At 39.9% G+C, this 11,756-nt stretch overlaps 1 protein-coding gene across 1 annotated transcript; it reads right to left on the reverse strand.

Moving 5' to 3' along the window:
• Positions 1-106: 106 nt before the first annotated feature.
• Positions 107-11,251, reverse strand: hsp90b1 (heat shock protein 90, beta (grp94), member 1). Its single transcript, XM_077567809.1, has 18 exons — positions 11,083-11,251; positions 10,508-10,610; positions 9,860-10,001; positions 9,667-9,783; positions 8,186-8,517; positions 8,007-8,118; positions 6,850-6,981; positions 6,651-6,767; positions 6,361-6,498; positions 6,116-6,193; positions 5,963-6,028; positions 4,465-4,734; positions 2,343-2,588; positions 1,737-1,873; positions 1,586-1,664; positions 631-786; positions 429-542; positions 107-356 (listed from the first exon to the last, which is right to left on the reverse strand). Exons 1-18 carry the CDS (start codon positions 11,129-11,131, stop codon positions 330-332), a joined length of 2,415 nt encoding a protein of 804 aa, XP_077423935.1. The 5' UTR covers positions 11,132-11,251; the 3' UTR covers positions 107-329.
• Positions 11,252-11,756: the final 505 nt, after the last annotated feature.

Consider the following 11,756-nt stretch of genomic DNA (forward strand, 5'->3'; position numbering starts at 1 on the left):
CAGCAATATGCTGCACATAAGTTTATACAAAAAATAACTTAGTTCAAAAACTTTTAAGAACATTCATTATATAAAATCATTTCAAAGTAAAAGACAGACATCATCCTTCCTTCTCCCAGGAAACATTTATTCAATCAAGACAAGATCTTTCCATCAACAGGTCAGTTAAATATTAACAAATTTACAGGTGTGAGGAATGTAAAAAAAACAAAACAAAAACACAACACACAAACCAAGCGCTCCTTAAAAATACCCCGTCCGACCAACCACAGGGGGCGCTGTAATCAGTTCCCCAACTTTGTTGTTCCAAATGCTCTTCACATGGCTCCTCACAGTTCAATTTTGTTTGGTATGTCCTACGAGGAAACAATGAATATTTAGTAGAGCACAAAACGTGCGATTTGTTGCTCAATGTGACGCGTTCTTACTTTTTCATCTTTGCCATCATCCACGACCTCGTCATCCTCCTCCTCCTCGTCTTCGTTATCGTCGGCGTCCTCGGCCGGCTCTTCCTCAGGTTCTTCCTCCGGCTCCTCTTCCACCTCGAGTCACAAAAGTCAACACTTGCAATGAGAAAGCCCGTTCGGTGGCTCCGCCTCCCGATTTGCCGGCGTTTTCTTTTGGACCGACCTGTTCCTCCAGCGGGACGTTCATGCTGAGCCTCAGCATGCGTTCTATCCTGTCGCCGTACGCTTTGGTGTCGGCCAGCTGATAGCCCGAGCGCAGGGTGGCCGTCTCGAAGAGGACGGTGGCCAGGTCGGACGCAGTCTGGTCCTCGGCGTCGTCCTAAGCACGCGGAAAGGCACGTTCAGGCTAGTTCACATTTCTCTCCAGCTAATAAGTTACTAGAGATGGAAAGCATTTCTAGTATCCATAAAACATAAAAAAAAAAAAATTTTTAAAAACTGCGCTCAGATTGAAGAGAATAAATTTGCATTAAAGCGCTTCAAGTTACTCAAATATGAACAAATTCATATTTGAGATCATTTCTAATATTCAAGATGAGTTCATTGGTGGAATATTTGAGTTAAAACATTTCTGAAGTCTCACATTTGCCATTGTAATTAAGAGTAAAATGTTGAATATTTGTGATGAAAAGTATGACAAGTTGGATATTTGAAATAGCAGAGGTGGCAAATACTGCTCCAGAAAGTAAAAACCCCGTCACAGTTTGGCTTTAGCCCCAGCTTTTAGCTAGCTAGTTCTCACGTTGGTCATTTACATGCTAAGGAGCTAGCTAGCTAACAGCCAAACCCTGTCAAGTTTGGCTTTAGCCCCAGCTGTTAGCTAGCTCCCAATGTGCTTGTTTACATGCTAGGGAGCTAGCTAGCTACCATCAATGGTTAAAACCAAACTGTGGCAGGGTATTTACTTTCTGGACCTGGATTCGCCACCTCTGTGAAAAAGTCACGTAGATATTGGGATCAGAACACAGATTAGCACAAGTAAACCTAAATTCAGAATATAACAAGAATTAAACTATACAATTGACAATTACAAATATAATTGAAACTTATGTTGCAATCTCTGTTTTGTCTTTCTTGGGGTTACCCCAAGCCCAATTTGCCTTCTCAATTGCACTTACGTTGACCCGTTTGAGCATCTGCTTGATGAGGGGATGCTTGGGGTTGATTTCTAACGTCTTCTTCTGGCTGGCGTAGTAACTGCAACATCGGGAACGTTAGCGTTGGCAACAATGCTTCTCCATATTTGACGTTTGTGGATTTCAAACTGACTTTGTGGAAATATCTTTTCCCGTCTGGTAAGCCTGCGCCTTCATGATCCTCTCCATGTTGCCCGACCAACCGTACTGGCTCGCCACCAGCGCGCATGGAGAGTTGGTCAGCCTCTGGGACAGGACCGCTTTCTCAATCTGCACAATTTATTTAAAAAAAAAATATATTTTTTTTTACATTTTCCCTTCCTTGTGTTCAAAGTCAGCAAATGCACGATTGTTGGATCTCTCAAAAATATATATATTTTTTACCAAATTATCATGTGGCGTTTTAATCTGTATACACATTTTAAAAATGGTAAAACAATTTTGCTAAACTGTGCATCTAACTTTTTTTTTTTTTTTAAATATGTAGTATTTTATGTAATTGCTTAATCAATGAGAATAATCTAAATTAATGACATGGGCAATCAGTCTGAATGCACTGTGGGAGCACACTGCCCCTCACAGGTCAATCTTGGTACAACAACACTTTTTGTATTGGTGCAATCAACCCTTTGAAATTGCTTTGCTACATTTTCCCTTGTCATGTGTATGGTCACATTTTATAAACAGAGGTGTAGATGTGTAAAAAAAAAGAAAAAAGAAAAAAAGGGCAGCATTTGACCTTGTCCTTGAGGGCACTGTCCTTGAGCCAGGTGGTGAGCGGCTCGTACTCCTTCTCCTGCGCCTCACGCTTATCCTTGGCTTTGTCGCTCTCGTCGAACTTGACACCCTCCTTGGCCACGTTCTGGAAGCGCTTGCCGTCAAACTCGGGCAGCGCCTGGATGCAGTACTCGTCCACGGGCTCAGTCAGATAGATCACCTCGTAGCCCTTCTTCAGCAGCCTCTCCACGAAGGGAGACGCCTCCGCCTGGATGGACAAATTCGCTCCCATGCTCAAGTATTCGTAAATGCCACGTTTGGGACAGAGATGCTAATTTTTGTTAGCCCGTCTGTGGTCTTTCCCATTGTATGCTAGCATTAAGCTACAGAAAGTGGCCAACAAACCGTGGGACATAGATGCTAATTTTTGTTAGCCCGTCTGTGGTCTTTCCCATTGTATGCTAGCATTAAGCTACAGAAAGTGGCCAACAAACCGTGGGACATAGATGCTAATTTTTGTTAGCCCGTCTGTGGTCTTTCCCATTGTATGCTAGCATTAAGCTACAGAAAGTGGCCAACAAACCGTGGGACATAGATGCTAATTTTTGTTAGCCCGTCTGTGGTCTTTCCCATTGTATGCTAGCATTAAGCTACAGAAAGTGGCCAACAAACCGTGGGACATAGATGCTAATTTTTGTTAGCCCGTCTGTGGTCTTTCCTATTGTATGTTAGCATTAAGCTACAGAAATTGGAATATGGCGAATTTGGGACACAGATGCTAATTTTTGTTAGCCCATCTAAGGTCTTTCCAATTGTATGTTAGCATTAAGCTGTAGAAAGTGGCCAACAAACTGTGGGACATAGATGCCAATTTTTGCTAGCCCGTCTGTGGTCTTTCCTATTGTATGTTAGCATTAAGCTACAGAAATTGGAATATGGCGAATTTGGGACACAGATGCTAATTTTTGTTAGCCCATCTAAGGTCTTTCCAATTGTATGTTAGCATTAAGCTGTAGAAAGTGGCCAACAAACTGCGGGACATAGATGCCAATTTTTGCTAGCCCGTCTGTGGTCTTTTCTATTGTATGTTGGCATTAAACTACAGAAAGCGGCATATGGCACATTTGAGACACAGATGCTAGTTTTTGTTAGCCCGTCTGTGGTCTTTCCCATTGTATGCTAGCATTAAGCTACAGAAAGTGGTCAACAAACCGTGGGACATAGATGCTAATTTTTGCTAGCCCGTCTGAGGTCTTTCCTATTGTATGTTAGCATTAAGCTACAGAAATTGGAATATGGCGAATTTGGGACACAGATGCTAATTTTTGTTAGCCCATCTCAGGTCTTTCCAATTGTATGTTAGCATTAAGCTGTAGAAAGTGGCCAACAAACTGTGGGACATAGATGCCAATTTTTGCTAGCCCGTCTGTGGTCTTTTCTATTGTATGTTGGCATTAAACTACAGAAAGCGGCATACGGCACATTTGAGACACAGATGCTAGTTTTTGCTAGCCCGTCTGTGGTCTTTCCCATTGTATGCTAGCATTAAGCTACAGAAAGTGGCCAACAAACCGTGGGACATAGATGCTAATTTTTGTTAGCCCGTCTGTGGTCTTTCCTATTGTATGTTAGCATTAAGCTACAGAAATTGGAATATGGCGAATTTGGGACACAGATGCTAATTTTTTGTTAGCCCATCTAAGGTCTTTCCAATTGTATGTTAGCATTAAGCTGTAGAAAGTAGCCAACAAACTGTGGGACATAGATGCTAATTTTTGTTAGCCCGTCTGTGGTCTTTCCTATTGTATGTTAGCATTAAGCTACAGAAATTGGAATATGGCGAATTTGGGACACAGATGCTAATTTTTTGTTAGCCCATCTAAGGTCTTTCCAATTGTATGTTAGCATTAAGCTGTAGAAAGTGGCCAACAAACTGTGGGACATAGATGCCAATTTTTGCTAGCCCGTCTGTGGTCTTTTCTATTGTATGTTGGCATCAAACTACAGAAAGCGGCATATGGCACATTTGAGACAGATGCTAGTTTTTGTTAGCCCATCTATGGCCTTTCCCCATTGTATACTAGCACAAAGCTACAGAAAGTGGAAAACAAAGCGTTTCAATAAGTGCGTGCGAGTTTGTGTACCTCCTTCCTGTTGGTGCCGGCCATGAAGTAGATCTTGTCCTGCTTTTCCTTCATGCGCTCGACGTACTGCTCGAGGCTGGCCACATCCGTGTCGCTGTGGGACGTGTTGAAGCGCAGCAGCTTGGCCAGGCGGGTGCGGTTGGAGTGGTCCTCGATGACGCCCAGCTTTATGTTGGTGCCGAACTCCTTCCAGAACTTGTCGTCGTACACCTCCTCCGAGATCTTCTTGATCATGTCCAGAGTTTTGCGCACCAGCTTCTTACGGATCACCTGATTGGTGGGGAGAAAATGGAAATGAGCTTCCAGTCTTTCGATGAGTCTTAAAATCTGAGCAGACATTTAAATTAGGTAATTTTATGGACATTTTGGACTATTTACTTAAAGTTACAAGTGCACATACATTTCAATTGCTATTTAGACAATCTGAAGGCTTGATCAATAACTGGCTTTATGGAACATTTTGATGCCTCCATTCCACATTTATATGCCTACTTAAGTAGGAGTAAAATCAGCACTTATTTCTAGGGATACACCGATTATCGGCAAAGATATTCAGCATTTTGATGAATATCGGCACCAGCCATTTTGAAGAATCATATGGCCGATAATAGATCCATTAAAAAGATAGTGTTAATTTCAGGGAACTAATTATTATTTTTTAATTTTCTGAGATGCTGCTGACCCTGGGAACTTTCTGCAGCATTTTTTTGTTTGAAATTAAAACTAAGATAAGTCCAAATTTAATTCTTCAGATATTTTGGAATACTTTATTTACTGTAGAAAACAATTGTTTAAGCTTTTATTTACCTTTTGAAAACATACTACTGGCCCTGGGAGATCCCAGAACTTTGTTAGATTTTTAAAACAAAGATGTCAAATCTGACTAAGACTTTTTTTTTTTTTAACACTTCAATTAAAGAAAATTAAGTGTTGGAGTTTGTATACTGATATATAAATTATCGGCGTCCTTGACTACTAATAATCTGTCCTGAAAAAACAAACATCGGTCTACTTTTTTCTGGAGCCACACAATTATTTCAGATTCAAAATCACTGTTTAACAAGATACGTCATTATTTTAAAGGAACACTTTTTTACAAGTGCATTGCAATGACTGAGTGCATAGGAAAATAAGTTGGTTAATTTCAAAAGTGAAACTAAAAAGTCTATTCAACAGGAAAGTATAATTTCTTTTAAGATGGTCAAATTGCTATCTAATTAAATTTTTTTATAATGTATCATTTTTATTTTATTTTTAATGGTGAATTTAGTGTTCGGAAGTTAATCTTAAAATTTAAGAAACTCATGAAATATTTTACTGTGTAGTCAATTTGAGTTTACTTAAAATGAATAGAAATAATTTTTCCATGATATTCTAATTTGAGGTGCACCTGTATTTTTATTTTATTTTATTTTTTTTAAACGTAGTACACTTATTTTTAAAAAAGTGTATTCAGAGTGTGTCATTTGTAAATGCCTGAATTTTGAGATGCATTCACCTTGAGGAGTTTGTGCTGCTGTAGAGTCTCTCGGGACACGTTCAGAGGAAGGTCATCCGAGTCGACCTAAAAACAAAACAAAAGCAAAGAGTGGTCCAATTACAGTGTGGATACAATTTAAGACCAATGTAACATGAACAAAATAATGCTCACCACTCCCTTGACAAAGTTGAGATATTTGGGCATCATATCGTTGAAGTCATCCGTGATGAAAACCCTCCTTACGAAAAGCTGTGACAAGACAACATTTTAGACAAAGTTAATAGTACGAAAAAAAATCCATTATCTGGTTACAATGGTTTTAAGTGTTCATTACTGCATTCAGCCTCTGCTGATTCCATTTTCAAAAAAAAAAAAAAAAAAAAAAAAAAAAATCTAAATCAGAAAGTATTTCTTACTTTGATGTAGTCATTTTTCTTGGACCCGTACTCGTCAAAGAGGCCGCGAGGGGCCGCGGTGGGCACGAACAGGATGGACTTGAAGGTGACCTCGCCCTCGGCCATGAAGTGGATGTGAGCCAGAGGGTTCTCGCTGTCCTGTTGGGACAGCAACTCGTTAACTATGCGAGCACACTTTCATTCACACACAAAAAAATCCAAAATCTGAATTAGGTATTGCGTTTCTCATGTTAATTTTTATGGGCTAGCGCAAATTAAGAGTTGGGTCTGGACTGTATTAGGCGTCTGACCTTGGAGAAAGTCTTGTAGAAGGCGTTGTACTCGTCGTCCTCAACCTCCTTAGCAGGTCTCTGCCAGATGGGCTTGATGTCGTTCATCAGCTCCCAGTCCCACACAGTCTTCTCAACCTAAACAAAAAGAAAATACAAAAAAATGGTGAAATGTTTTTCAAGAGATTTTCTCACTGAGCCATTAAGTCCACTGTTGCACCTTTTTGGTCTTGGGCTTGTCCTTGTCCTCTTCCTCCTCCTCTTCCACCTCAGCCTCGTCTTCAGCGGCTTCTTTCTCTGGTTCCTCAGTTGCCTCGGCATCGTCATCAATCGGCTCCTCCACAGTCTCAGTCTAACGCGTAAAACACACGTGAAATTAAAATAAACTCAGGTATATCTATAGTGATTTAAGGGTTAGGCAATGCATTGCCTTTTTTTTTTGGGACAATGTGTTCTATGCAGCCGCACTAGTCTAAAAATGGTTTTCTGGTTGATATTGTGTAAGCAGCAAAATCCAGCAGATTTTGTCCATCTCATGGGGCGGCCATTTTTGCCACTTGCTTTCGACTGAAGATGACATCACAGTTGCTTAGATCTCCGGTAACAACCAATCACAGCTCAGCTTCAGAAAACAGGTGATCTGTGATTGGTTGTTGCCTGAGCAACTGTGATGTCATCTTCAGACGACAGCAAGTGACAAAATGGCTGGATTTGATTGCTTAACTCATATTCCACTAAACGCAAGATTAACCAGAATACCTTATTTAGATTGGTGGGGCTGCATAGAACATTTTAACATCTTTTATATTGTGTTTATTTACTGTATGGTTTTATCAAGCAGAACACTGAGCGCTATTTTCTGATCAAAAACAGGCTAAAAATTGTATTATTGGCATTTCCATTCATTTCAAAGGGGACGTATGAGTTGAGTGTTTAGAGTCACAAGTGTGTTCACATAAATTAAACATTAAAAGTAGAAGTCAACCATAAGCTTTTCTTGATAATAATGTATTATATGACCTCACTAGTCGCAACATGACATTCTGATGAATATTACATTTGTGGAATACGAGTTATGAAGTAAAATCCAGCCGTTTATATCCATCTCAGGGGGCGGCCATTTTGCCACTGACTGATGATGACATCAATGTTGCTCAGGGGTCGGCCAACGACCAATCACAGCTCACCTGTTTTCTCAAGCTGCGACGACTCATATTCCACAAATGTAATATTAAAACCAGAATGTCATGTTTGGACTAGTGAGGTCACATAACGTATTATTGTAATGAAATGTTTAAGGTTAACTTCCCCTTTAAGACAAGTCGTATTGATTTGCAGCATTTTTTTCATGTGCCCAAAAGAACCGTGGGTAATCACCTTGCTGGCCCAAACATAAATGGGGAAGTTGATGAACTGCGAGTATTTCCTGACAAGGTTCTTGATGGTCTCCAGCTCCAAGTAGTCCGAGGCCTCCTCTTTCATCACCAATCTGTGAAAAGGATTTCAAATGAGCTTCTCCGCGGGCACGATCGGCGCCATTCGGCATTTGCACGTACGTGATGGTGGACCCGCGGCCCAACGTGTCCCCGCGGGGGTCCTCGATGACAGAGAACTGGTTGGAGTCCGACTCCCAGATGTGCTGCGTGCCGTTGTTGTGCTTGGAGGTGACGATGACCTTGTCGGCCACCAGGAAGGCCGAGTAGAAGCCCACGCCGAACTGGCCGATCAGCTCCGAGGTGGACTGGTCCTCCGACTGCATCTCCGTCATCTTGTTGAGGAACTCGCTGGTGCCCGATTTGGCGATGGTGCCCAGGTTCTTCACCAGCTCCTCTTTGGTCATGCCGATGCCCGTGTCGGTGATGTGGAGCATGTTCTTCTCCTTGTCAGACTGGAGGAAACGGACAGCTTAGTGTTTATTTCATCAACGAAAACTGAACAAAAATAATTTCGTCAATGCGCAATTTTCACCGGACAAAAATCTTCATTAACAATAAATCAGTATGCATTTTTGTCGAGCAATTAAGATAGGACAAAAGTGTACTTCAGTTAATAAAAACTTGACTAAAATCTATGGACATTTTAGTTCATGAACAAAAAACGAGATGAAAATGATATGATTTTGTCAAATCTTGTCTCTGTTAATGTGACGCTACACATCTGCTTTCAAATCTGCAGCTAGCAAGTGCAGCATGCACAAATACATGGGACAGACTTGAGGTGGATTCACGGTGAAAAGTTTATTAAAACAAAAAGTTAATTATAGTTATAACGCAATAGAGAAATTCAATTACAATTTAAATTATTACACTATCAATTCAAAATCAGCATAGTCGCAAAAAAAAAAGAAAACTAATTTTGAGCAGTTTAAATGTATACATTTGCACCTTATTTTATTTTATTTTAAATAACTCATTTAATACATTTTGTTTTATACAAAAGGAACTTTCATAATTAGAATGTTTTAAAGAATTGTATTTGTCTTCATAATTTTAGATTTTATTTTTCTTGTTTTGTACCCCAAAAATTATGATTAAATCATTAGCAAAATAAATCAAGATTAATATTTTCTTCATAACCAAGCAGCCCTAACGTAACATTCGCATGTTCCAACAATAATGTTAATCTGACCGCTAACTAATGCTGGCTAACGTACTAGCTCGTAGTAGTAGGAGCCAGAGCAGCCACTTGTTGATATACTGTAATTGTGTCAAGTTGTTTTTCATCAAAAAGATGAGAACATTTTATGTGAAGTAGTTTTAGATCCAAAATGTTCAACATAATCTGCTGACAAAAAAAAAAATAAAGTGGTAAAATTATTGTCCTGACTAAAACGTTGACAGTTTTTGTTGACTAAAACGAATACAATTGTTTTCTTGGACTAACATAAAGACTAAAATGCTAGATTTAGCATTTTTGACTAAAAGTAGACTAAATAAAAAGTGGATGAGGTTAACTAACTGACTAAAACAGACTAAATTTAAAAATGGCGGATAAAAACCCTAGTTGGGCGATTGTCGCAATGGGCGCTGCTACGCACTTTGATTTTGATGGTCAGCTCTTCGTTGGAGGCCAGCGCGTCGTCATTGGTGAGCGACAACAAGCGGATCTTGTCCAGGGCATCGGAAGCGTTGGAGATCAGCTCCCTGAGGAAGATCTGAAATGCAAAATTCCTATCTTTAGCCACAAACCTGAACCTCACACACGCCAATCTGAAAGCAAGTGCTGCTCACCTCCTTATTCTTGTACAGAGAGTTGATGATCAGCTTCATCATGCGGTTGACCTCAGCCTGAAAGACGTGCTTCTCAGACTTCTCCCGCAGTTCCTTAATCTGGGCTGCGTTCAATCCGTCTAGCTGGATGGCTTCCTCCTCCCTGCGGGGGAGGAAACAACAAAAGAAAACACAGGTGAGACATCTCACTAGCAATGAAACATTTGGCTGCAAATAACATGCAAATATGCTCTTCTCTCCGGCACAATTATTCAAAAGGCTTCTATGACAGTTTGTGTGCACAGGCGTGGTCATGTTGACCTTGATCTGTAAACTCATGCCCATCACAAATTTGGCTGTAGACAAATGAATCCAAACCATATAGTTTCACAAGCCATATCACAAAAACTGAATACACCAGTTAATCATGTACCTTCTGCCATCTAGTGGATGAGCCTTTAATTTGTGTTGGCTGTCACTATACGTTGCTAACATAGATTGATATTAACAAAACAATTTTCAGACATATTAAGTCCAAGTTGGTAATTTTTCACAGCAGACTAGCAAACACTGGTATGAACTATTATTCGCCAGCTTTCGCAATCTGGTTGAGTTACAAATTCATGTACAGTATTATAAATATATGTTTATTTCCCACCCAACACAAACCTCTGAACCACCTCGTCATCAGTTTTTGAGCCATCCCTGCTTTTGCCCAGATCCTCATCCACTGTGCCGTCCACGTCCAGTTCATCTTCAGCCCTCACAGCAGCTAAAATTGATGGAGAGAAGTCAAATGAAGTGTACAAATCCTACCTCGTTGACAAGCATGCAGTTGTATAAAAACAGCATCTAAATTCGAGCATGTAGGTGACAAACAACGGTTATAATTTGGAATAATAGAAGTCACAAATGATATTCCTTTTGGAAAAACAGTTTCAATGCCTTTCAGAAAAAAAAAAGACTTTAAAATTGATGATGGATGCGGATAATAGCAATGTATCACGGTAGAAACTTCCGGAAAGCTGGCTCAATACATTCAAAGGCAATCTTAATGTTGCACCGATATGCACAGTGACTGAATGATAATAATAAAACGCATCTTTAAGTTAATTCAAGCAAGTTATGAATGAGACTCGAGTAGTGCGAAACATCAGTGCCAATGAATGCTAGCTTAGCAGTATTAGCAAGTTCCCGGTAGATGAAAATTTCCCTTGACATAGAAACCGATCGAGCTTACTCACCGAAGGCTAACACCCCGAGTAGAAGCCCTATAACCCACGTCCGCTTCATTTTGGGATTGGAGGTTGATTGTGGATGTTGCACCTCAGACAAAAGGTGAAGACAACGGCCGTTTTACTGCCGTTCCACGAGAGATTGACAATGGACCGCCCTCGGAAACACAGCACGCTTAAATCTGTCGCTGTCGACCAATGGTAGCGCACCACGCACCATTGTAGACCAATCACGGTGGAGCAGATGCTGCAACTTTGGCCAATCGGCGTCCTCAACATAAGTCGATACCCTCAAATCGTGGCTGGCCATCATTGGCCAAAAGAATCCATCCTTAATATACGTGGTAACTTTGATTATTTATTTATTTTTTTATCACGCAACAAGTGTTTCATCGCATAATATTATATGATTAGTTAATGTGATCAAAACGTATTAAAGCAATTTAATACTAAAAAACTGATACTACCACTAGGCGTGTAAGGGAGCCCGAAATATGTATTTAAACATAAGCATTATTTAATAATAAACATATAATGGGATTAATTTAAAGAATTTAGAATACATACTATAATTGTAATAAATAAAACAAATTAAATGATGTTTCAATTTGAAATAATGTCCAGTTTTTGAAAAAACAGATGAAATATTTTTTTTATATTTATTTAATGTAAACCAATTAGAA

This window comes from Vanacampus margaritifer, chromosome 6 (assembly GCF_051991255.1).
Source record: "Vanacampus margaritifer isolate UIUO_Vmar chromosome 6, RoL_Vmar_1.0, whole genome shotgun sequence".
In the NCBI taxonomy this organism is placed as follows: Eukaryota; Metazoa; Chordata; class Actinopteri; order Syngnathiformes; family Syngnathidae; genus Vanacampus; species Vanacampus margaritifer.